Source organism: Borostomias antarcticus (genome assembly GCF_949987555.1).
Source record: "Borostomias antarcticus genome assembly, chromosome: 24".
NCBI lineage: Eukaryota > Metazoa > Chordata > Actinopteri > Stomiiformes > Stomiidae > Borostomias > Borostomias antarcticus.
The window spans coordinates 17503496-17530351 of record NC_140257.1 but is presented as its reverse complement, the minus strand read 5'-3'; the positions used below and the strand labels follow the sequence as shown (position 1 = coordinate 17530351).

At 50.6% G+C, this 26856-nt stretch overlaps 4 protein-coding genes across 4 annotated transcripts in view; all 4 read right to left on the bottom strand.

Annotated features, from left to right (window-relative positions):
* Window positions 1-6677, bottom strand: part of klhl24a (kelch-like family member 24a) — a 34914-nt gene extending 28237 nt beyond the window's left edge. Inside the window, 3 exon segments of the mRNA XM_084458018.1 lie at window positions 1739-2580; window positions 2713-2835; window positions 6518-6677. Coding sequence (XP_084314144.1) covers window positions 1739-2580; window positions 2713-2787 — 917 coding nt within the window. The 5' untranslated portion in view covers window positions 2788-2835; window positions 6518-6677.
* Window positions 6678-7892: 1215 nt separating this feature from the next.
* On the bottom strand, window positions 7893-11299 carry LOC311325622 (putative G-protein coupled receptor 148; the record flags this gene model as incomplete). The annotated part of the gene is made up of 4 exons (XM_084458343.1): window positions 7893-8273; window positions 9320-9485; window positions 9978-10238; window positions 10995-11299. The coding sequence occupies 4 exons, from the start codon at window positions 11297-11299 to the stop codon at window positions 7893-7895; spliced, it is 1113 nt and encodes a 370-aa protein (XP_084314469.1).
* An 876-nt stretch (window positions 11300-12175) lies between these two features.
* LOC311325620 (putative G-protein coupled receptor 148) lies at window positions 12176-13153 on the bottom strand (the record flags this gene model as incomplete). The annotated part of the gene is made up of 1 exon (XM_084458341.1): window positions 12176-13153. One exon carries the CDS (start codon window positions 13151-13153, stop codon window positions 12176-12178), a length of 978 nt encoding a protein of 325 aa, XP_084314467.1.
* Window positions 13154-18722: 5569 nt separating this feature from the next.
* mterf4 (mitochondrial transcription termination factor 4) lies at window positions 18723-21936 on the bottom strand (the record flags this gene model as incomplete). The annotated part of the gene is made up of 3 exons (XM_084458134.1): window positions 18723-19103; window positions 21223-21407; window positions 21708-21936. The coding sequence occupies 3 exons, from the start codon at window positions 21934-21936 to the stop codon at window positions 18723-18725; spliced, it is 795 nt and encodes a 264-aa protein (XP_084314260.1).
* Between the last annotated feature and the right edge of the window lie 4920 nt (window positions 21937-26856).

Sequence of the window (26856 nt, the reverse complement as noted above, 5' to 3'; positions counted from 1 at the left end):
AGGGGAGGGGAGGGGAGGGGAGGGGAGGGGAGGGGAGGGGAGGGGAGGGGAGGATAGAGGGGGGGGGGGACAGAAGCTGTGAGCAGGAAGGAACAGCACTTCACCACAGTAACAGACAACTTGTGTACCGTTGTCAGGTTGTCCGGCCGGAGACAATAGAACATCCCACCCCGCTGTGAATAACAGACAGATGTGATGTGAGGGACCGTAGAAGAGGTGTGGTTTCCGCTGGCCTGCGTACGGACGGACACACTCGTCTCCCAGACAAGGGACACCCAAACAGAGGCGTAGAAACAGTAAACAAACAGAGGAGTAGAAACATCACACAGGACATCTGGACGCCTTCACCAGCCTCCCTGTTCTAAATACACACCGTTTGGTCATTGAGGAAGCGCCACTCTCTTTAACACCACTTATATACAAAAATACCACAGACCTTAAACATCTACATGCCCCTAACCACAAAACACACCCTCCCTGCACTCTGCGTGTGTGTGTGTGTGTGTGTGTTCTCACATGGGAGTGTACAGTTATCACAGTAACTAAGTGTATGTTACCCTGTAACCCAGTAACTAAGCACAGGTAGTTGTGAGACTAGAGAGAACCAGAGAGAGCCAGAGAGAACCAGAGAGAACCAGAGAGTGCCAGAGAGAGCCAGAGAGAGTCAGAGAGTGCCAGAGAGAACCAGAGAGAGTCAGAGAGTGCCAGAGAGAACCAGAGAGAGCCAGAGAGAACCAGAGAGAGTCAGAGAGAGCCAGAGAGAACCAGAGAGAACCAGAGAGAGCCAGAGAGAACCAGAGAGAACCAGAGAGAACCAGAGAGAGCCAGAGAGAACCAGAGAGAACCAGAGAGAGCCAGAGAGAGCCAGAGAGAACCAGAGAGAGCCAGAGAGAGCCAGAGAGAACCAGAGAGAGCCAAAGAGAACCAGAGAGAACCAGAGAGAGCCAGAGAGAGCCAGAGAGAACCAGAGAGAGCCAGAGAGAACCAGAGAGAACCAGAGGGTCAGAGAGGGGTTTCAGAGAGAATGAGAGCACACACACACACACACACTCTCTCACTGATACCCGCAGGCCGACCATCGCTTCCCTACCCCTCACAGAACCTCTGATATCGCCTCCCTACCCCTCACAGAACATCTGATACCCGCAGAAATACCCAACCAGGCTAGTCAGGCCCAGCTGACACATCCAGCCCTGCTGCTGCTTCCTGACTGACACACACACACAGTCACTTCCTCGTGTCAGAAATGGCTTCTTGGCCGCGGGCTGAACCACAGGGCAATTCTTTAACGACTGTTACTGTGCATCTGCTGTCAGTCTGTCAGCACGTCCGTATTGATGTAACAGGTCGGTTAAACATCAGAGATACGGCCTCTTTCAAACGCCTCTGGAGAATGAAGAACGTTTCATCAGTTGAATCTATTCTATCTCTGCCTCTGGAGAATGAAGAACGTTTCATCAGCTGAATCTATTCTATCTGTTCCTCTGGAGAATGAAGAACGTTTCATCAACTGAATCTATTCTATCTCTTCCTCTGGAGAATGAAGAACGTTTCATCAGCTGAATCTATTCTCTCTCTTCCATCCACTTCAAGTCGTCTCTGAGGGTCAGAGATCAGAGCCGCTACCCTCGTGAACAAGCTCCTATTCCCAGAGTTCTTTGCGGGGCGCGACTCCAGATCACCTCTCCCGGCCCACACACACACACACACACACACACACACACACACACCGCCGTACCTGCGCGGGCGCGTCCGGGGTGACATCATCTCGTTGCCCAGCACGTGGTAGCGGCGCGCCTCGTGCAGCAGCTGGTAGCACTCGGGCGCATTCTGGATCAGGGCGTCGCCCTCCACGGTCTGGACGAAGTAGTTGGGGTGCAGCAGGGGGAGGCGCACGTGACGCAGCAGGTCCTTGAGCAGCGGCCGGCGGTGGTCCACGCTGTGGTACACCCAGCGCATCACCGCCTCGAACACCACCTCCTCCTTGCCGATGGCGAGCTCGTCGCTGCCGATGTACTCCTCCAGCTCGTCGCGCCGCAGGTCGCGGAACTCCTCGTGTTGCGCCACCTCAGGGAAGGCGGCGAGAGCGAAGCCGCGGCACCGGGCGGCGAGCGGTTTGAGGGCGTGCGCCTCGGCGAAGCGCTGGATGCCGATGCAGTTGCACGGGTCCAGCTGGGCCTCCAGGAAGCGGGCGCAGGCGTCGCGCAGCGTGGAGATCTGGAAGAGGCTGGACGTCTCGAAGAGGAACTGGACGTTGTCGGTGGTGATGCGGGCGCGGCCCGTGTACACGTAGCTCAGGAAGGAGTCCATGGCCTCGGAAAGGATGCCGTTGATCTCCACCAGCATCTCCCGGCTCTCGCGGTGGTCGTTGCAGAACATGGCGCGGAAGTAGGAGGAGCAGGCGGACAGCACGGCGCGGTGGCAGGGGAACTCGCGGCCCTGGACGCTGATGACCACATCTGTGAACAGACGGCTGTCGCGGAACTCGTTGAACACCTGGAGGATGGCCTCGGAGTGGGAGGGGCCAGAGGAGAAGTCCAGGACGTCCTGATTGGCAGTTTTGGAGTCCACTTCCAACACCTAGGGGGGTGGGGTTGGGGAGATGGTTTAAACATGTGATGCTTCCCCAACGGGGACATCAACTGTACAGAACGCAAGCGAGCTGTGCAGCGATGCAGCCATGCGTTCTAAAAGGGCGTTTGGTCGGAGCACCTTGCGTTTGACGGCTGGGGAGTCCCGGGTCCCAGAGTCCTCCCTGTTCAGGCGTCTGCCCAGGATCAAGACCATGGCTGTGGCCTGGCGCACGGACTCAGCTGCTCTGGACCAGAGGGCTGGCTGGACGAGAGCAGAGCACACAGCGCTCATTCAAACACCACAGTAAGAGCATGTGATCTGTGAGCGCTCAGTACAGCTGTGCTTGCATGGCAGACGGTCAGTTATTTTCGTCATTAAGTTCAGCGGGGGCATGCGCGGGCCTTCCATAACATCTGGGCCCTAACACCCCCCATCAACAATGCATGCTGAAGAAATAAAGAACTCACAGAAACAAGTCAGCATGTGTAACAGTGTGTGTGTGTGTGTGTGTGTGTGTGTGTGTGTGTGTGTGTGTGTGTGTGTGTGTGTGTGTGTGTGGTGGGGGGGAGGAGAAGTTACACACGCAGTTCCAGAGCCCTAGGGTATAGCTAGAGTGTCTTGCATCACTGCTGAGGAATAATGGTAGTTTGAAGGGGTGAATTTTTCGGAGCTGTGAGCAAACAGTCCCTTGGCCCTGTTCTAGAACACTCAGGCCCTGAGCTCCCTGTTCTAGAACACTCAGACCCTGAGCTCCCTGTTCTAGAACACTCAGACCCTGAGCTCCCTGTTCTAGAACACTCAGACCCTGAGCTCCCTGTTCTAGAACACTCAGGCCCTGGAGCTCCCTGTTCTAGAACACTCAGGCCCTGAGCTCCCTGTTCTAGAACACTCAGACCCTGAGCTCCCTGTTCTAGAACACTCAGGCCCTGGAGCTCCCTGTTCTAGAACACTCAGGCCCTGAGCTCCCTGTTCTAGAACACTCAGACCCTGAGCTCCCTGTTCTAGAACACTCAGGCCCTGGAGCTCCCTGTTCTAGAACACTCAGGCCCTGATCTCCCTGTTCTAGAACACTCAGACCCTGAGCTCCCTGTTCTAGAACACTCAGGCCCTGAGCTCCCTGTTCTAGAACACTCAGGCCCTGAGCTCCCTGTTCTAGAACACTCAGGCCCTGATCTCCCTGTTCTAGAACACTCAGGCCCTGGAGCTCCCTGTTCTAGAACACTCAGGCCCTGGAGCTCCCTGTTCTAGAACACTCAGGCCCTCAGCTCCCTGTTCTAGAACACTCAGGCCCTGAGCTCCCTGTTCTAGAACACTCAGGCCCTGAGCTCCCTGTTCTAGAACACTCAGGCCCTGAGCTCCCTGTTCTAGAACACTCAGAACCCTGAGCTCCCTGTTCTAGAACACTCAGGCCCTGAGCTCCCTGTTCTAGAACACTCAGAACCCTGAGCTCCCTGTTCTAGAACACTCAGGCCCTGAGCTCCCTGTTCTAGAACACTCAGGCCCTGGAGCTCCCTGTTCTAGAACACTCAGGCCCTGAGCTCCCTGTTCTAGAACACTCAGGCCCTGAGCTCCCTGTTCTAGAACACTCAGGCCCTGAGAGCTCCCTGTTCTAGAACACTCAGGCCCTGAGAGCTCCCTGTTCTAGAACACTCAGGCCCTGAGCTCCCTGTTCTAGAACACTCAGGCCCTGAGCTCCCTGTTCTAGAACACTCAGGCCCTGAGAGCTCCCTGTTCTAGAACACTCAAGCCTTGAGAGCTCCCTGTTCTAGAACACTCAGGCCCTGAGCTCCCTGTTCTAGAACACTCAGGCCCTGAGCTCCCTGTTCTAGAACACTCAGGCCCTGGAGCTCCCTGTTCTAGAACACTCAGGCCCTGAGAGCTCCCTGTTCTAGAACACTCAGGCCCTGAGCGCCCTGTTCTAGAACACTCAGGCCCTGAGCTCCCTGTTCTAGAACTCTCAGGCCCTGAGCTCCCTGTTCTAGAACTCTCAGGCCCTGAGCTCCCTGTTCTAGAACTCTCAGGCCCTGAGCTCCCTGTTCTAGAACACTCAGGCCCTGAGCTCCCTGTTCTAGAACACTCAGGCCCTGAGCGCCCTGTTCTAGAACACTCAGGCCCTGGAGATCCCTGTTCTAGAACACTCAGGCCCTGATCTCCCTGTTCTAGAACACTCAGGCCCTGGAGATCCCTGTTCTAGAACACTCAGGCCCTGAGCTCCCTGTTCTAGAACACTCAGGCCCTGAGCTCCCTGTTCTAGAACACTCAGGCCCTGAGCTCCCTGTTCTAGAACACTCAGGCCCTGAGCTCCCTGTTCTAGAACACTCAGGCCCTGAGCTCCCTGTTCTAGAACACTCAGGCCCTGAGCTCCCTGTTCTAGAACACTCAGGCCCTGAGCTCCCTGTTCTAGAACACTCAGACCCTGAGCTCCCTGTTCTAGAACACTCAGGCCCTGAGCTCCCTGTTCTAGAACACTCAGGCCCTGAGCTCCCTGTTCTAGAACACTCAGGCCCTGAGCTCCCTGTTCTAGAACACTCAGACCCTGAGCTCCCTGTTCTAGAACACTCAGGCCCTGAGCTCCCTGTTCTAGAACACTCAGGCCCTGAGCTCCCTGTTCTAGAACACTCAGGCCCTGAGCTCCCTGTTCTAGAACACTCAGGCCCTGAGCTCCCTGTTCTAGAACACTCAGGCCCTGAGCTCCCTGTTCTAGAACACTCAGGCCCTGAGCTCCCTGTTCTAGAACACTCAGGCCCTGAGCTCGTAAGTCACACTGTAAAGATCCCTCACACGACAACAACGGGAGGGAGACAGAGTTGGGCAACGGCATCAGGGCCGGCCCACATGTCAATCAGGTTTGTTTTGGAAGGCAGTGGGGTTTGAAGAACAGTACGTCACACTGTAAACACAGCCTTTTTATGATCACACTGTAAACACAGTTTTTCATGATCTCTAAAGACTGAACAATAAGAATAATTTGACTGCCTGAGCATGTCATTTGAAATCAAGATGCCAGATGGATGATAATCAATTCGCAGGACCCCATAGTTCTTCTCAAGCTCTCTTTTGTTCCATTTCAAAGAATGGTTAAGGAAAAAAAGATTAAAGATAGCCTATATACATTCATTTTGGCAATAACACACACAATGTTACACCTATGTAATAACTTAACTTAAAACATGTAGTAAGTTCCTCAGTATCACAAGTGAGCTGGGAATGTATCGGCTATGCGCCAAGGCGCCAGACATGCGTCCAGTGACAGATCTGGTACAGTAGCTCCTGGACACACTGTAGGAGCAGGACTCAGGAAGGTGAGCTACTGGACACACTGTATCCTACTGACGGAGCAGGAGTCAGGAAGGTGAGCTCATTCTGATCTGGGACATTAATAACTTGGTCCCTCGACGCCCAGACTCACCAGAGCAACACAAACACGCATCAGCAGCACCTCGGTGAATGCAGGACATGCAGGAGGATGCTGTTCCCCAGTGAGCTCTGACTCACAACACATTTCCAGTTATATCGGAACATTTCTGAATTTCTTTCTTCTCATTTTAAAATCTATTACCACCAGAGATGTCTAATTAGGATGTGTCCACGCGCACAATTACGCATATTAAACCGAAAAGTTCGATAAGTCCCAACAGCTCTACGGATGTAAATAATACACTTTTTCTTTCTTTTTTCTCATCGAGACTAAAGTCACAGGTCCTGATCAGCCTCTCCTGACTGATGGAAGAGGACACGTCCTGTATAGTCATGATGAACATGAGTAACATGATGAACGAGCTCCAATAGGACAACAAAGACCACCAGTCAGCAAAACTAGCAAAATTATATTTATAAAAATAATTCGTACAAATTAGCAGAAGGGATGAATCGAAAGAAAATGAATAAGTATTTGAGATGAGCATTTTACGCATGATCTGTTGTCTTATTGTCTGTATCATACCTTATCCAGAAGTTTTCAAACGGGCAGTACAGAAGGGGAAAATGAAGAAATACAAAAACAAAAGGTTTATCCTGAGAGTATTATTGAGACTCCAGAGTGAAGCCACACTAGAAACACTCCTACGGGAGAAGACGAGGCTCAGTCAGACATGGGGACTTGTTATGATGAGGGACAAAGGAACTATAACGACCTTGTAAACACGGAACGCATAATATGACCTCCTCCAAAAACACACCGACTCGATCAGCTGGAGAAGCGGGTGCTCATGGGTAGTGTAGTTCTCATGGAGGGGAAGTCTCTGACTTTCTGCGAACCAGAAACAGCATTTCCCAGGATGCCCCAGTCCTCCACGTGGCTGTGCTTTGTTTGCAAACAGAAGTTCCCTGCAGAAGAACAGCGAGGAAGGAACTTGTTGCCATGTTGTTATTACAGCATTACGACATTGTAATAAACGGGAAAATAAACCCAAAAGACAACAATAGCTCGACATATTTTTTTTTTTCCGTTAAGAGAAACGCACAACATTAGCATGGCACACAATCACCTTTTGAAGCTGAAACACAGTTTTAATTAAATTAAATTTAAACAAGGCTTTAGGCCACACAAGTGATATTAATGATTAATCTTGCATCTGTCGGAGGTCCTGCCCCAACACTCAAGATGCATCTTAAAAGTGGACAAAGGGAGTATTATTCAAGGTAAAGCGGTGACGTGGATGGAAACATGCTGTTCTCTCTATTCTAGATAAGGAGGAGGAGAGAAGGAGGTGGAGGTTGCCATAACTGAACCACACTGTTGCACAATAGTTCAGAAAGCCTCTTCCTGGATTCTAGGAACGGGACATCCTCTTTGACCCATTTTCAAGGTTTTGTTTTGCTCCCATGATGTTGGTAAAGCTCAGAACGAAATATCGGCCAGCACGAAACAACACTCCCCCCTGGTGGACACACTTCACATTACATCAATTACACACACGGTGCTGTCCTCTGTATGGTTTCCATAGAGTTTATATATATATATATATATATATATATATATATATATATATATATATATATATATATACATATAATTATAGTCCCTTTTGCTTCACGTGCTGCCTGGTCATATGAAGGGGGTGATGGCGGTGGGCCACCTAGTCACATGACGGGGGTGATGGCGGTAGGCCACCTGGTCACATGACGGGGGTGATGGCGGTGGGCCACCTGGTCACATGACGGCGGTGGGCCACCTAGTCACATGACGGGGGTGATGGCGGTGGGCCACCTGGTCACATGACAGGGGTGACGGCGGTGGGCCACCTGGTCACATGACCGGGGTGACGGCGGTGGGCCACCTGGTCACATGACCGGGGTGACGGCGGTGGGCCACCTGGTCACATGACCGGGGTGACGGCGGTGGGCCACCTCAGGCCGTAGAAGGCGAGCAGCGCCCCCCGCAGGTCGCGGTAGCGCAGGCCGTACAGGTAGGGCGCCAGTGCCTTGGGTAGAACCAGCAGCACGTTGCACACCACCTGGGCCAGCCAGAGGTTGGCGCGCAGGTCCGGGGCGCGGTGGTGGCGGTACAGCAGCAGCTCGATGACCAGCGCCAGCATGGGGCAGACGGACAGGAAGAGGAGCAGGTAGTGGACCAGGAAGGTTCCCCGGGCGCGGGAGGAGCGCTGGCCAGGCCACACGGCCACGCAGAGGGCCAGGTAGCCCGACAAGACGAGGAGGAGGATGAGCAGGACGCACGCCACTGTCAGGAGCATGGACACCTGGAACACAAGGCCCACCAGATACACTACAGGTAATAACACAGGTAATAACACAGTCACACCAGATACACTACAGGTAATAACACAGTCACACCAGATACACTACAGGTAATAACACAGGTAATAACACAGGCAATAACACAGGTAATAACACAGGTAATAACACAGGTAATAACACAGGTAATAACACAGGTAATAACACAGGTAATAACACAGGTAATAAGTCACACCAGGTTGGGGGGCTGGTTAGTGGGCTGGTTGGTGGGATACCTGCAGGGGTGTGGAGTGGCTGATTGGTAGATTGATTGGTAGATTGGTTGATTAATTGATTGATTGATTGGTAGATTTATTGGTAGATTGGTTGGTAGATTGATTGATTGATTGGTAGATTGGTTGGTAGATTGGTTGGTAGATTGATTGATTGATTGGTAGATTGGTTGGTAGATTGGTTGATTGATTGATTGATTGGTAGATTGATTGGTAGATTGGTTGATTGATTGGTTGATTGATTGATTGATTGATTGATTGATTGGGGGGCTGGTCGGTGGTCTACCTGCAGGGGTGTGGAGTGGCTGATTGGTAGATTGATTGGTAGATTGATTGGTAGATTGATTGGTAGATTGGTAGATTGATTGGTAGATTGATTGGTTGATTGATTGGTAAATTGATTGATTGATTGATTGGTAAATTGGTTGGTAGATTGATCGATTGATTGGTTGATTGGTTGATTGATTGATTGGGGGGCTGGTCTACCTGCAGGGGTGTGGAGTGGCTGATTGGTAGATTGGTTGGTAGATTGATTGATTGATTGATTGATTGATTGATTGATTGATTGATTGGGGGCTGGTCTACCTGCAGGGGTGTGGAGTGGCTGATTGGTAGATTGGTTGGTAGATTGATTGATTGATTGGTTGATTGATTGATTGGGGGCTGGTCTACCTGCAGGGGTGTGGAGTGGCTGATTGGTAGATTGGTTGGTAGATTGATTGATTGATTGATTGATTGATTGATTGATTGGTTGATTGATTGATTGGGGGCTGGTCTACCTGCAGGGGTGTGGAGTGGCTGACCGTGAGCACCAGCAGGAGGGGCAGAGAGCAGATGTGGAGGGAGCAGGATCCTGCGCTGCTGTGGTGCCAAACAAACGCCCCCACGGACGCCGCCGGGAACAGAACTGACCCCGCCCACAAACACACCAGGGCCCTCCTCGTCCTGGAGAGAGAGAGAGAGAGAGAGAGAGAGAGAGAGAGGGAGAGATGAGAGAGAGTGAGGGAGAGAGAAGGAGAGATGAGAGAGAGTGAGGGAGAGAGGGAGAGATGAGAGAGAGATGAGAGAGAGAGGGAGAGATGAGAGAGAGAGAGAAGGAGAGAGGGAGAGAGAGAGGAGAGAGAGAGAGTGTGAGAGAGAGAGAGAGAGAGAGTGAGGGAGAGAGAGAGAGAGAGTGAGGGAGAGAGAGAGGGAGAGAGAGAGAGAGAGAGAAGGAGAGAGGGAGAGAGAGGTGAGAGAGAGAGAGAGAGAGAGAGAGAGTGAGGGAGAGAGAGAGAGAGAGAGAGGGAGAGAGAGTGAGGGAGAGAGAGAGGGAGAGAGAGAGAGAGAGTGAGAGAGAGAGAGAGAGAGGGAGGGAGAGAGAGAGAGAGAGGGAGAGAGAGAGAGAGAGACGGCGAGGTGCTCTCAGCCTCCGTGTCTCTCGTCCTCGGTCGTCACCTGGACGCCGGCCACAGGGCCAGGTAGCGCAGCGGGGTCAGCACGGCCAGCAGCGTGTCCAGGACCATGGCCTTGAGGCTGAGCACCCCGGCGCTGTACAGCGCCCCCAGCAGGAAGAGCACGGTAGCGCAGGCCCACTCCGACATCAGAACCCCCGCCGCGTTCAGGCAGCTGCTCAGCATGTAGAGAGACAGGAACAGCAAGTCACTCAGCAGCGCGCTGGCCAGGAGGAGGTACCGCGTCTCCCCACGCAGCTGGGAGCTGGGAGGAGGAGGAGGAGGAGGAGGAGGAGGAGGAGGAGGGGGAGGAGGGGGAGGAGGAGGAGGAGGAGGAGGAGGGGGAGGAGGAGGAGAGGAGGAGGAGGAGAGGAGGAGGAGGAGGGGGAGAGGAGGAGGGGGAGAGGAGGAGGAGGAGAGGAGGAGGAGGGGGAGAGGAGGAGGAGGAGGGGGAGGAGAGGAGGAGGAGGAGGAGGAGGAGGAGGAGGAGGAGGAGGAGGAGAGGGAGGAGGAGAGGAGGGGGAGGAGGGGGAGGAGAGGAGGAGGGGGGGGGAGGAGGAGGAGGAGGAGGAGGGGGAGAGGGGGAGGAGGGGGATGAGAGAGACAGGAGAGATATTTACTCTTTCCAGGGTACAGGGTGAGAAGATGTGTGTGTGTGTGTGTGTGTGTGTGTGTGTGTGTGTGTGTGTGTGTGTGTGTGTGTGTGTGAGCGTGAGTGCGTGCGTGTGTGTGTGTGTCCGTGCGTGTGAGCGTGTGTGAGTGAGTGTGTGAGTGTGAGAGCGTGTGTGTGTGCGTGCGTGTGTGTGCGTGTGTGTGTGTGAGTGAGTGTGTGAGTGTGAGAGCGTGCGTGTGAGCGTGTGTGTGTGCGTGCGTGTGTGTGTGTGTGCGTGTGTGCGTGAGTGTGTGCGTGCGTGTGTGTGTGTGTGTGCGTGTGTGAGTGTGAGCGTGTGCGTGCGTGTGTGTGAGTGTGTGAGTGTGTGAGTGTGTGAGTGTGAGTGTGAGCGTGGTCGATGGTCCTCACCGGGTCATGATGTGAGCCAGGACGACAGGAATCACCACGGTGACGGCCAGGAACCCCAGGACGGGGCCGGCGTGTAGCGCCCCCATGTGGCGCGGTGGCAGGAAGACGCTCCACTCCCGGGCGAAGAGCTCCACGCGCGTCCGCAGCGGGTCCGACGAGTTCCCCTGCATGGACAGACGGCTGTGTCTCTCGGCGCGGCCCGAGCCGTTGTACCAGCCGCCGAAGGTGCACAGCAGCGAGAGCAGCAGGTCCGCCTCGCCGCCATCCTCCCCAGAGACCGCCAGCCCGGCGCTGCTGAACGCCATCGCCGCCCGTGTGACCGTGTGAGGGGAGAAGCCACCGTCCTGGCCACCTCTGAGTGACACTGTTAGCTAACGTCACCTTGGACACCTGCTGTTGTTCAAACAAGTCCCCGGAGGTTAATGGATAAATGTGCTTTTACACCCTTTGATGCAGCGGCCATAAAACCCAGTCCTCAGAAAACCTTCGCTTCACAGACAGTCATGACACATCTGTGGTTACGGTGTGAAAGGAGTCACATGTCGGGCGTGGCAGCGCTGCTACCGACTAAAGACTGAGAGAGGGAACATTACAACTAAGAATGAGGAACTCAGTTTCCATCTGGACCAATCTGTCTCTGCCACCGTCACACACACACACACGCACACACACACACACACACGCACGCACACACACACGCACACCATCGAAAAGAACCACTTCAAGAACCATGTCAGCGCTTGAGTGTACATTTGTCAGGGATGTTTAATGCTTTGGGAAACCATGTGAATGTTTCACAGCATCTTATAAGAGACGGAACCGTGTGATTGGTTGGGAGAGAAGATGCTGTCTATCTATGAACAAGGGAACAACTGATGCTTTTCTAAACGCAGGCTTAAGGTGATTTGAACAACTACGTATATAAGATATAGGAGCAGTAATTACAAATAGGGACAACAACGTAGTGTGTGTGTGTGTGTGTGTGTGTGTGGTGTGTGTGTGGTGTGTGTGTGAGTGTGTGGGTGTGTGTGTGGTGTGTGTGAGTGTGTGTGGTGTGTGTGTGTGAGTGTGTGTGGTGTGTGTGTGTGAGTGTGTGTGTTGTGTGTGTGTGAGTGTGTGTGGTGTGTGTGTGTTGTGTGTGTGTGTGTGTGTGTGGTGTGTGTGAGTGTGTGTGCGAGTGTCTAGGCCACGGTGACCTGTCTGTGTGTGTGTTGTGGGGTGATCATGTGCAGCAGGGTGTGTGAGATCTCTCGGTAGCGCAGTCCGTAGACGCAGGGCGCGCACGCCCGCGGCAGCAGCATCAGCACGCACATGTTCACCGTGTTCGCCCACACGTGCGCCCACACGTGCACCCTGCTGACGTGCACGCTCTCGAACAGGAAGAGCTCCACGGTGAACACCAGGCCCGGCGTGAAGTACAGCAGCAGCAGCACGCCGTGCGCCAGCAGCGTGACGCGGGCGCGCGAGTACCGGCTCCGCCAGATGCCCTGCGTCCGGGTCACGGCGTAGAGGCGGGCGTAGCAGTACACCACCAGCAGCGCGCACAGCGCGGCGCCCACACAGTAGTACGCGTTCAGCCCGATGGTGACGCGCCCGCCGATAGCGCCCAGCGAGACCAGCACCAGGCACACGGCCGACTTCCGGGGGGCGTGGTCCTCCATGGCCTCCATCACCGCCACCAGGGACAGCGGGTACACGGCGGCCAGCGCCCACACCCCGGCCAGGATGCGGCGGGCGCGAGCGGCGGGCAGCAGGTCGTGGTAGCGCAGAGGCCAGCGCACCGCCGCGTAGGTGTCGGCCACCATGAGGGTGACGGTGAGGATGGCGCAGCAGTAGGCGGTGACCTTGACCGCCGCCACCAGCTCGCACAGGAGCCGGGGCATGGCCACGCCCGCCGCGTTGCACGCCACGATGAAGAGGTTGAGCGTGAGGAAGAGCAGGTCGGCCGCCAGGGCGTTGGCCAGGAGGAGGTAGCGTGTCTCGAGGCGCAGCGCCGGGGTCAGCAGGATGCAGGCCAGCAGGGCGGGGCTGACCAGCAGGGTGGCCAGGGTCAGCAGGGTGGCGGGGATGAAGAACAGGTCCAGGTGCCACGTCTGCAGGATCAGGAACCACTCCTGGGAGATGTTGGCCATGTGGCCCGCGGGCGCAGACAGGACCATGGTGGGTCGGTCAGCCAGCCGGTCAGTCAGCCAGCCAATCAGTCAATCAGCCAATCAGTCAGCCAATCAGTCAGTCAGCCAATCAGTCAGCCAATCAGCCAATCAGTCAGTCAGCCAGCCAGCCGGTCAGTCAGCCAATCAGTCAGTCAGTCAGTCAGTCAGTCAGTCAGTCAGTCAGTCAGCCAATCAGTCAGCCAGTCAGTCAGCCAGTCAGTCAGTCAGTCAGTCAGTCAGTCAGTCAGTCAGTCAGTCAGCCAATCAGTCAGTCAGTCAAGGTCAGGTGTGTTGAGGTCGGGTGTGTTAAGGTCAGGTGTGTTAAGGTCAGGTGTGTTAAGGTCAGGTGTGTTAAGGTCGGGTGTGTTGAGGTCAGGTGTGTTAAGGTCAGGTGTGTTAAGGTCAGGTGTGTTAAGGTCGGGTGTGTTAAGGTCAGGTGTGTTAAGGTCAGGTGTGTTAAGGTCAGGTGTGTTAAGGTCAGGTGTGTTAAGGTCGGGTGTGTTGAGGTCAGGTGTGTTAAGGTCGGGTGTGTTAAGGTCAGGTGTGTTAAGGTCGGGTGTGTTAAGGTCGGGTGTGTTAAGGTCAGGTGTGTTTGTCAAGGTGTGCCAGCGTTTCCCTCTGAATTCAAAAGATGGTATTCACAGTCTATATGGAGTGTGTGTTCAGTCTATATGGAGTGTGTTCAGTCTATATGAAGTGGTGTGTTTAGTCTATATGAAGTGGTGTGTTCAGTCTATATGGAGTGGTGTGTTCAGTCTATATGAAGTGGTGTCTTCAGTCTATATGTGGTTTTTCCTGAAGATGGTCTTCTTCATGTCTTCTCCTTCTTTCTGTTTCTTCCCTGTGGATTGAGAGACGGCCTGAGATTAATTAACAGACTGATTCAAACAGCTGTCATCCTGGATGAGGACTATATGCACTTTCAATTAGCCTACAATGATGTCACCATGAAATCATCCCATGGAATTGTAAACGATGCCCATAGTATGTACAAATAAACCATTTCATTACTTCCTTCTTCTTTACCTGTATTCATACACTAAGTCCCATTGAGACAGGTCTTGTTTGCCAGGGAGTTCTGCACACAGAACAGTCCTTATACAAACTCAACATTTGGTTGATCTCAGGGTTGCTCATTTGTTTGGTTTTGCATAGCGAGCCACATAACAGAGGGTTTTCACAGCCGGGGCTCAGCGGCCATGTTGGAGTTTTGAGGGGCTGAATGCAGATAGCTGACTGGATAGACAGGTAGAATAGAATAGAAAGTCTATTCACCATATATAACCAGTACAGGTACATTGGAATATTGGAATCGCTTGTTCTTACAGTATCTTATCAGCACTCATCAGTTCCTCATCCCAGTCCCGGGACATTAAAGGTTCTCAAACTGGCAATTTAGTATCTGTAGTCCAGCAGTCCGTCAACATGGTCCTCATCTATTTATTCCATCCAGTCATGGGTGACTGTGACGTGTCCGTGATATATGACAGCGTAGGAGAGATACATGTTTAGATGTGAGACCAGCGCAGGGAGAGATACATGTTTAGATGTGAGACCAGCGTAGGAGAGATACATGTTTAGATTTGAGACCAGCGCAGGGAGAGATACATGTTTAGATGTGAGACCAGCGTAGGAGAGATACATGTTTAGATGTGAGACCAGCGCAGGAGAGATACATGTTTAGATTAGAGACCAGCGCAGGAGAGATACATGTTTAGATTAGAGACCAGCGCAGGATACATGTTTAGATTAGAGACCAGCGCAGGGAGAGATACATGTTTAGATTAGAGACCAGCGCAGGAGAGATACATATTTAGATGTGAGACCAGCGCAGGAGAGATACATGTTTAGATTAGAGACCAGCGCAGGAGAGATACATGTTTAGATTAGAGACCAGCGCAGGAGAGATACATGTTTAGATTAGAGACCAGCGCAGGAGAGATACATGTTTAGATGTGAGACCAGCGCAAGAGAGATACATGTTTAGATTAGAGACCAGCGCAGGAGAGATACATGTTTAGATGTGAGACCAGCGCAGGAGAGATACATGTTTAGATTAGAGACCAGCGCAGGAGAGATACATGTTTAGATTAGAGACCAGCGCAGGGAGAGATACATGTTTAGATTAGAGACCAGCGCAGGAGAGATACATGTTTAGATGTGAGACCAGCGCAGGAGAGATACATGTTTAGATTAGAGACCAGCGCAGGAGAGATACATGTTTAGATTAGAGACCAGCACAGGAGAGATACATGTTTAGATGTGAGACCAGCGCAGGAGAGATACATGTTTAGATTAGAGACCAGCGCAGGAGAGATACATGTTTAGATTAGAGACCAGCGCAGGAGAGATACATGTTTAGATTAGAGACCAGCGCAGGGAGAGATACATGTTTAGATTAGAGACCAGCGCAGGAGAGATACATGTTTAGATTAGAGACCAGCGCAGGAGAGATACATGTTTAGATTAGAGACCAGCGCAGGAGAGATACATGTTTAGATGTGAGACCAGCGCAGGAGAGATACAGGTTCAGATTAGAGAGAGAGATACATGTTTAGATTAGAGACCAGCGCAGGAGAGATACATGTTTAGATGTGAGACCAGCGTAGGGAGAGATACAGGTTCAGATTAGAGAGAGAGAAACATGTTTAGATGTGAGACCAGCGTAGGGAGAGATACAGGTTCAGATTAGAGAGAGAGATACATGTTTAGATGTGAGACCAGCGTAGGGAGAGATACAGGTTCAGATTAGAGAGAGAGATACATGTTTAGATTAGAGACCAGCACAGGAGAGATACAGGTTCAGATTAGAGAGAGAGATACACGTTTAGATGTGAGACCAGCGTAGGGAGAGATACAGGTTTGGCTTCAGGGGCCAAAGGAAAAAAACAGTCCCAACCCACACACATTTAAACTTGGAGTGAAAAGATGTGTGAGTTCCTGTATGACAGGGTTCCTGTATGATAGGGTTCCTGTATGATAGGGTTCCTGTATGATAAGGTTCCTGTATGATAGGGTTCCTGTATGATAAGGTTCCTGTATGATAGGGTTCCTGTATGATAGGGTTCCTGTATGATAGGGTTCCTGTATGATAAGGTTCCTGTATGATAGGGTTCCCGTATGACAGGGTTCCTGTATGATAGGGTTCCTGTATGACAGGGTTCCTGTATGATAGGGTTCCTGTATGATAGGGTTCCTGTATGACAGGGTTCCTGTATGATAGGGTTCCTGTATGATAGGGTTCCTGTATGATAGGGTTCCCGTATGATAGGGTTCTTGTATGATAGGGTTCTTGTATGATAGGGTTCCCGTATGATAGGGTTCCTGTATGATAGGGTTCCCGTATGACAGGGTTCCCGTATGATAGGGTTCTTGTATGACAGGGTTCCTGTATGACAGGGTTCCTGTATGATAGGGTTCTTGTATGATAGGGTTCCTGTATGATAGGGTTCCTGTATGATAGGGTTCCTGTATGATAGGGTTCTTGTATGATAGGGTTCCTGTATGATAGGGTTCCCGTATGACAGGGTTCCCGTATGATAGGGTTCTTGTATGACAGGGTTCCTGTATGACAGGGTTCCTGTATGATAGGGTTCTTGTATGATAGGGTTCCTGTATGACAGGGTTCCTGTATGATAGGGTTCCTGTATGATAGGGTTCCTGTATGATAGGGTTCCTGTATGATAGGGTTCCCGTATGACAGGGTTCCCGTATGATAGGGTTCTTGTATGATAGGGTTCCCGTATGACAGGGTTCTTGTATGATAGGGTTCCTGTATGACAGGGTTCCTGTATGATAGGGTTCCTGTATGATAGGGTTCTTGTATGATAGGGTTCCTGTATGATAGGGTTCCTGTATGATAGGGTTCCTGTATGACAGGGTTCCTGTATGATAGGGTTCCTGTATGATAGGGTTCTTGTATGATAGGGTTCTTGTATTATAGGGTTCTTGTATGACAGGGTTCCTGTATGATAGGGTTCCTGTATGATAGGGTTCCTGTATGACAGGGTTCCTGTATGATAGGGTTCTTGTATGATAGGGTTCCCGTATGACAGGGTTCCTGTATGATAGGGTTCCTGTATGATAGGGTTCCTGTATGACAGGGTTCCTGTATGATAGGGTTCCTGTATGATAGGGTTCCTGTATGATAGGGTTCTTGTATGATAGGGTTCCTGTATAACAGGGTTCCTGTATGATAGGGTTCTTGTATGATAGGGTTCCTGTATGATAGGGTTCCTGTATGACAGGGTTCCTGTATGATAGGGTTCCTGTATGATAGGGTTCCTGTATGATAGGGTTCCTGTATAACAGGGTTCCTGTATGATAAGGTTCTTGTATGATAGGGTTCCTGTATAACAGGGTTCCTGTATGATAGGGTTCTTGTATGACAGGGTTCCTGTTTCTACTGCTAGTCTCAGTGCGTTGCTGTACGGTGTCTGGTCATGATTTGGATTGTAAATGTGTTTGTAAACTGAGTCGTCTTTCTTCTAATCAGGTTAAACCTTCACTGCCAACTTGCTCTGTCATCTGTATGTTGCAAGGACAACAATGCAAACATAACTTTGTGTTCATGCTTGATTATTTTAGTCATACACAATGTCCTTGGTGTATATTTTACATTGCCAACAAAAACGAAAGAATTTAGAGATAAATGACTGAATAATTGATGTTAGGTTTTCACCACCTGCCTTTCTCCCTGGTGTGAACCCTCAAACTAGTGCACAACAAACTGAAACTCAGTTTACATAGTTCAGACCGACCTATTGACAGAAAAAATATTGATTTACCAATCCTCTTCCTCCAGCAACAAAGAACAGGCTGATTGGGTTTTCTTACCTGATATCCACAGCAGTTGAAGCCAGCATCCATTAGTTGTAATGCTTCTACAAATCAATGGCAGCTATGTCCGACTGACTAGGTCCAGCGCTGTTATCAGCTGACACCCTGTGTTGACTCACACTAGATAATACTGGGATGGCAGAGCTATGGCCACTTAGCTGTCTCATAGGAACACAGGCGTGCGTTTCATTCCAGGAAGTGGTTCACCTGTTGTTCCATCCTTTGAAACAACTTTCTAGATTGAAATTCCCACATTAAATCCCACGACAAATAAACTAACACCATAAGTGGAAGTCATACCGGTTGAGTTTTATTATCTAGGAGCTTCTCTGCTGTTGACAGGAACTCATCTCATGTTGGGATGAAGTCACATGCACTCACTAATGGGGGAGACGCCCGAGCAGCCGGAGGTCAATATGGGCTTCACTGACCAGGGCCCATTCAACCTAGCGTTGCCACGGACACCAGGCAGCTCAGAGAGGGAACTAAGTAAAGGGCAAGTTTCCGTGGAAACAGAGGGACAGTGGTTGCCATCCTGACTAGAACCTGAACATCGAGGACAGGAACCTCTAACAGGCATTCGTTAAGAATCTAACCTGAAAAAAACATGACAAAATACTGGAAATTGTTTTCATTTGTATTTTTAAAGGAAACAGACTTTATTTGTTCATCTGACAGTGATAAAGAGCATCAATGTGAAAAGCACGTTGCATCTCAGGAAATGTCGTCTTTTGTCTCATCTCTTCCTCCTCTTCTGGTAACCAGCCTTCCCTCCCTCCTCCTCCTCCTCCTCCTCATCATCATCATCGCTCCCAGGCTCCGTGCGCCTCCTCTGCTGGTCCTCCTCCTGCCACTCCCTCGCCATCAGCCTCCGGAACACCTCATACTCCTCCTGCGTGGCCATGGCGACGTCGGACAGGTAGGTGTCCTCGCTGGCGTCCAGGACACTGCTGACCGAGGGGTTGAGGATGAGCGTCTGGCCCTTCTTGTCTGGCGTCTGGAACAGACCCCTCCTCTCCAGGAAGGCGTGTCTGCAGCGCAGGTCCTCCAGGCCCACCCGGAGGAGCCGCGCCTTCACCTGCTCCGCCTGCTTCACGCCCATGCGGAAGTACGCGTACTGTATAGTTGTTAAAAAAAAAAACTATTTATTCCACAAGCTGTCCATATCATCACAGACTGATATTTGGCTGCATTCCAAACCAAACCTAGACTTTTGTTCAGTTTTGATATTTATTTATTCAATCGGATATTACCACTGGTTTTGTATTAAGCTACTAATTGTAAATTGCATTATGCATTTTTTTTTAATTGAGCATGGGAATCAGTGATGAGTAGTAAAGAAGCCAGATGTGGCTCTAGAGCCCCAGGGTCCTAAACCCTGCCCTGACCACTTCAACATGGTTCCCTAGACACACCCCCCTGACCACTTCAACATGGTTCCCTAGACACATCCCCCTGACCACTTCAACATGGTTCCCTAGACACACCCCCTGACCACTTCAACATGGTTCCCTAGACACACCCCACTGACCACAACATGGTTCCCTAGACACACCCCCTGACCACTTCAACATGGTTCCCTAGACACATCCCCCTGACCACTTCAACATGGTTCCCTAGACACATCCCCCTGACCACTTCAACATGGTTCCCTAGACACATCCCCCTGACCACAACATGGTTCCCTAGACACATCCCCCTGACCACTTCAACATGGTTCCCTAGACACACCCCCCTGACCACTTCAACATGGTTCCCTAGACACACCCCCCTGACCACTTCAACATGGTTCCCTAGACACATCCCCCTGACCACAACATGGTTCCCTAGACACATCCCACTGACCACTTCAACATGGTTCCCTAGACACACCCCCTGACCACTTCAACATGGTTCCCTAGACACATCCCACTGACCACAACATGGTTCCCTAGACACATCCCACTGACCACAACATGGTTCCCTAGACACACCCCCCTGACCACCTCAACATGGTTCCCTAGACACACCCCCCTGACCACTTCAACATGGTTCCCTAGACACATCCCCCTGACCACTTCAACATGGTTCCCTAGACACACCCCCCTGACCACTTCAACATGGTTCCCTAGACACATCACCCTGACCACAACATGGTTCCCTAGACACACCCCCTGACCACAACATGGTTCCCTAGACACATCACCTGACCACCTCAACATGGTTCCCTAGACACACCCCCTGACCACAACATGGTTCCCTAGACACATCACCTGACCACTTCAACATGGTTCCCTAGACACACCCCCCTGACCACAACATGGTTCCCTAGACACATCCCACTGACCACAACATGGTTCCCTAGACACACCCCCTGACCACAACATGGTTCCCTAGACACATCACCCTGACCACTTCAACATGGTTCCCTAGACACATCCCCCTGACCACTTCAACATGGTTCCCTAGACACATCCCACTGACCACTTCAACATGGTTCCCTAGACACATCCCCCTGACCACTTCAACATGGTTCCCTAGACACACCCCCTGACCACAACATGGTTCCCTAGACACATCCCCCTGACCACAACATGGTTCCCTAGACACACCCCCTGACCACAACATGGTTCCCTAGACACATCCCACTGACCACTTCAACATGGTTCCCTAGACACATCCCCCTGACCACTTCAACATGGTTCCCTAGACACATCCCACTGACCACTTCAACATGGTTCCCTAGACACATCCCACTGACCACTTCAACATGGTTCCCTAGACACATCCCCCTGACCACAACATGGTTCCCTAGACACACCCCCCTGACCACAACATGGTTCCCTAGACACATCACACTGAACACAACATGGTTCCCTAGACACATCCCCCTGACCACTTCAACATGGTTCCCTAGACACATCCCACTGACCACAACATGGTTCCCTAGACACACCCCCTGACCACAACATGGTTCCCTAGACACATCCCCCTGACCACAACATGGTTCCCTAGACACATCACCTGACCACAACATGGTTCCCTAGACACATCCCCCTGACCACTCCAACATGGTTCCCTAGACACACCCCCCTGACCACAACATGGTTCCCTAGACACATCACACTGAACACAACATGGTTCCCTAGACTTCAACATGGTTCCCTAGACACATCCCCCTGACCCCTTCAACATGGTTCCCTAGACACACCCCCCTGTAGGCTCCGCCTCCATCCCTCTCAGAGACGCTCTCTCACCTGGAACTGGTACTCCAGACGGCCCAGGTCTTCCTGCACCACGGCCGGACTGTCTCTCAGGATGTCTGTGACCTGCTGGCTGGTGAACAGGCACCGCTCCCTGAGGAAACGCACCACAACGTTGACCCTCTTCGGGGGCATGGTCAGGATCCGGGGGTAGTGACTCACCACTCTCTGGAGCCCGCCTGTGTGAAGAGATGAGGGAGATGGGAACGTAACCAGGAGGCTAAAGCAGAGTAGTCATGGAGGAGTGAAACTCACTCTCATAGAATAAAGGATGTGCTAACGCCCCTGCCGAGCGCTTTCTCTCTCTTGGCGTAGTTGTTAGCACATTGTTAGCACATCCGACTTGCGAGCACAAGGTGTATTTCAGAGAGCTGGGTGTAATAATGCCCATAACCCAAACCCTTAACCTAATCCACTGTGGTCATGACTCAGATCAGAGTGTAGCACCAACATCGGACACACAAGGTTCACACTCTCACCTTCCATCAAACCCAGTTTCCTCAGGTTGTCAATGCGTTGCTGTAACTGCGCTCCCTTCACGCAGAGAAGCTCCGGACATTTCTCAACCACCTTGACCACACTGGAGGGGTTAAGGCCGAGGACAAACAGAGCCGTGAGAGTCGAGACGGCGTCCCCGCCAGCGAGTCCTCCGGGACACCTGGTGACAGCCTCGCAGACCTGCTCTGCCTGGGTGTGTGTGAAGCCCATGTCGAGGACAGACCGCGGACACAGCTCTCTGCTCGGAGAGGACTCGGCTCTGCTCGGAGAGGACTCGGCTCTGCTCGGAGAGGACTCGGCTCTGCTCGGAGAGGACTCGGCTCTGCTCGGAGAGGACTCGGCTCTGCTCGGAGAGGACTCGGCTCTGCTCGGAGAGGACTCGGCTCTGCTCGGCTGGATCCGGAACGCGTCGCTCGTCTGGTTCAACTCGGAACAGCGGACTCCTCGGGTCGTGAGGAAGGTTTTCCGGACATGATATCCGCAAAGTACAACTGGTTTCGATACAGAGCATGTCGCACTTCTCAGGGTCCAACGAAGAACCTATGATCATTAAAAAGCACAGCTATAAACAAAGGAAATACCAGCAGATTCTCTTTTCTGGCTACTAGCTATGTGAGGCAGCACCAAACGATATCTTTCCCTTTGTTGACATGGTTAGCCAACATAACAGTGTCAGATATGTACACTACCTGTGGTTAAGAGTGACTTATGGCAACAGAAATATTAGCTCATTAGACATGAAAAGAAACAATCAGAAGCTGAATGAGTTCACCTGTCTTACGGCAATGTGAACGCTCATGTTGGTCCGTCTTCAAAATACTTCCCCTGCCGCTCAACAATCAATACGACGTTCCGACCCCCCCCCCCACACACACAAAGTAATATTAAGGTGCTTGTAGAAAGTGAATTATGAAATTATTTTCAGGGGATGATTATTTGTTTGCTTCTGTTGAAGGGTAGGCTTCTGACCTAATGATTTCAGTGATGGCTTATTATGTAAAGTCCCTACTAGCCCGGCAGATAAGCGCAATATATGAATGAATTGTGCATTTGATGATAAAAGCATGAGCTTTGGCACACTGTTAGAGCATCCTCTAAGGAAGGTTTTTTAGAAGTAGGGCCATCTCATATTTGTCCCATGGCTACAGTGGGACCCTATCACCCTAATATTGAGATTCAAAACTTATGCTTAAACATCATGCACCATGTCTGACTGTTCACCTCACTTCAACATTATACAAGGAAAATCCATTCTATTTGTCTGTTTGAACTGCTGGCTGCACAAGTTACCTGTCAGGGGCTGGTGACATCACATGGTGAGGTGAATAGTCTAATAGCCTATTTTTATGATAAGATAACATTCTTTGGTACATATAAATGCAATTTTTGGGGGACTGGCCTCTTTACTTTAATAATGACAAACATATATGTACATGCCTTTGGAAGTTTCTATTCCTTATTTCATTTCCGGATGGAATTCATGTGTGTTTATGTGTACATATTTTATAAAGCAAACAACTTACAGATGAAATCTTTAGTGCATTGTGTGCAACAACTATCTGTGAGTGTACAGTCCATTTTGTGACATTATGATGATCATTTCCAGAGATATATGTGATAAGGCAGACGCTGTCCCTTCCGGAGTAGCCTCAATTACAACCGGTGGCGGCCATTTTAGAAAATGGCTGCCATTGTAGCCATGGGACAAATATGAGATGGCCCTACTTCTAAAAATCTTCCTTAGGGGATGCTCTAACAGTGTGCCAAAGCTCATGCTTTTATCATCAAATGCACAATTCATTCACATATCTGCCGCACTATACCACGGCTTATAGAACCTCACCACCAGCTCCACTGCCCCTGCTTGCTGAAACCTGAACCGTCTCAGATTGAAAGTTCAAAAGGACTTTGAAGAGTTTTTATTTTTAGGATCTCTTTTAGCCAAATGGGCTAATCTTTCAAGAGTCCTTAAATACAATTAAATACAAGTATTTACATCAAAAAGACATACAAATGCATTGGTCATTTTAAGACAGTAACAGTGTGCAAATAACATTAAGCTTGTAAAATAAGGAGAGATGTTTTGAAGAACAACAAATGCATAAAAGACATGGACCTGTGCCGATTCACATACAAGATATTGTTTCTTAAGACGATTTACCAAGCTGTACCGTTGGTGTAAATCCCGCCACCACCCCTGGGTGGACCAACTACCTCCAGTCCAGGGACCTGAGCTGTGTGCATGACCCTGCCCCCGCTCGCTGAAACCTGAACCGTCTCAGATTGAGCGTATTCTGTAAACTTAGTGTAACGGGAGGGACAGATTCCATATAGCCTCTTGGGTTTTGTTAATAGTTCACTCTTAGTCTGGAAGGGCATGGTATACATGTGTTCTGTCATATGAGTGTCTCCCATTGTCTAGTTTTTCATTCCCCTTGATCATAGAAAAATCTAAACTACGGAATTGGTTAAAGACATACAAAATATTGCACATGGTTTTCCAGTGTTTATTGACGCAGTCACGAAGCCATGATCAAATAAACCCACCCATGATCTATTGTGAAGTCTGGACCCAACTGTTCTCTCAAATTTTAGGCCCATCTCTCTTTTTTATCCAAAGTACTGTAAAAGATGGTTTCCATTCAGTTGCACTCTTTTTTAGCGATGAATGATGTGTATGAGAAGTTCCAGGTGCAGTGAGAGTTTATCTATCTAGAGTTTGGGATCACTACAGCTTCCATGTCTGAATTCTGACCTTTTACCCACAACCGTCCTTGAACAATGTAAAATATGACATGTGATGTGCACTGGTTTTAGTACAATTGAGTACAGTGCCAACATTCCAAATATTAACTGGATTTTTCCTATGTTACTAGAAAGCAGTTTCTCAGCTTTCAGGAAGTGTTGGATTTTTTGGAGTCGCTGCCCATCTTTCACCGCAGGCTCAAAACTCAATTCTTCAAGAAGTACTACAACGATCCACCCTCTTACATGTCTATTGTATTTATATTTTGCTACTCTTAGACTTTGGCTTTAGCAGTCACTTGTTTAGAAAGGAGATGCACTTGTGAGCTCTGACAAGTAGTAGTAGTACACGTGACATGATAGTTGCATCAACTGTATTAAGTTGCTTTGGCTAAAAGCGTCTTCTAAATGACTAATGTCATGTAAAGTGGTTTAGTGTATTTTAGTACAATACATGCGAGTGTATCAGTATATAACATATAGGTGAATCGTTCCATTCAGACAGTACCATGATAGATATCTTCAAGACACTGAGAACATGTGATAAAATATTTATTAATGTAAATTAAATACAAAATATTAAAACATTGTCCAAATATTTACAATTGTGTATGATAAAAACAAAATACAGCAACATTTGGATGGAAGCAACTCTAACTGCCAGGTCAGAGGGAGGACGAGAGCTCCTGGGTTCAGGGCTTTTCAGGGTCTCGAGCATGGCCGTGTGTGTGTGTGTGAGTGTGTGTGTGTGTGCGTGAGTGTGTGTGTGTCTGTGTTAATGGAAGATTTGTCCATCAAGCATGGTCTAAGATTCCAATTCAAACACTCGTCACTTTTCTGCAGTGACTTACCACATCACTATCTTTGGATGCACTTACTTGATAATCCTCAGTACATAATGTCCTTAGACTTTCCCCTCCCCACATCTAACTACTAGCTCCTCCAGGAGGACACACCCATCTAACTACTAGCTCGCCCAGGAGGACACACCCATCTAACTACTAGCTCGCCCAGGAGGACACACCCATCTAACTACTAGCTCCTCCAGGAGGACACAGGGGATTCACATCTAACTACTAGCTCCTCCAGGAGGACACAGGGGATTCACATCTAACTACTAGGTCGTCCAGGAGGACACAGGGGATTCACATCTAACTACTAGCTCGTCCAGAAGGACACGGGGGATTCAGACCCAGCCTGGTCCCCAGGTGCAGGACCTCTCGGGTATGGAAGGCGTTTAACAGGTGAAGTCAGATAAAAGTGGACAGACGCTTCAGAGAGTGAGAGGGAGAGAAGACTGCCCTCCTAAGTCATCAGAGAGAGAGAGAGAGAGAGAGAGAGAGAGAGAGAGAGAGAGAAGACTGCCCTCCTCAGTCATCAGAGAGAGAGAGAGAGAGAGAGAGAGAAGACTGCCCTCCTAAGTCATCAGAGAGAGAGAGAGAGAGAGAGAGAAGACTGCCCTCCTCAGTCATCAGAGAGAGAGAGAGAGAGAGAGAGAGAGAGAGAAGACTGCCCTCCTCAGTCATCAGAGAGGTACTTCAGGAGCTCAGTTTCCAAGGCAACCATGGATGCCTTCTCCTCCTCCTCCTGTTCGTCATCATCATCAGGAAGTGACTCGTCACCTACATCCGGGTATAACCCCTCCCCGAGGAAGCGTAATGGGCGGGGCCTGTCCTGCTGTGGGGAACCTGTGATGGAAAAAGGAAAAAATAATGGGCCTCGTTCACTTAGTCCAGCGATAGATCTCAGCCTCCGAATGTCTGGAACATTTCTATTGAAAATGTTTAATCTAAGAACAGCAGCGAAAACCAAAGCTACCAATCAGAGCCACTGCCTCCCTCCCCAACAGGGTGAAGGACCCGCCTCCCTCCCCAACACCCACCTCCCTCCCCAACACCCGCCTCCCTCCCCAACACCCACCTCCCTCCCCAACACCCGCCTCCCTCCCCAGGACCCGCCTCCCTCCCCAGGACCCGCCTCCCTCCCCAAGACCCGCCTCCCTCCCCAAGACCCGCCTCCCTCCCCAGGACCCGCCTCCCTCCCCAAGACCCACCTCCCTCCCCAGGACCCGCCTCCCTCCCCAGGACCCGCCTCCCTCCCCAGGACCCACCTCCCTCCCCAGGACCCGCCTCCCTCCCCAGGACCCGCCTCCCTATAGACTAGGAGGATATAGAGTGGTACTATAGACTAGGAGGATATAGAGAGCAGTGCTATAGACTAGGGGGATATAGAGAGCAGTGCTATAGACTAGGGGGATATAGAGAGTGGTACTATAGACTAGGGGGATATAGAGTGGTACTATAGACTCGGGGGATAAAGAGAGCAGTGCTATAGACTAGGAGGATATAGAGAGCAGTACTATAGACTATGGGGATATAGAGAGCA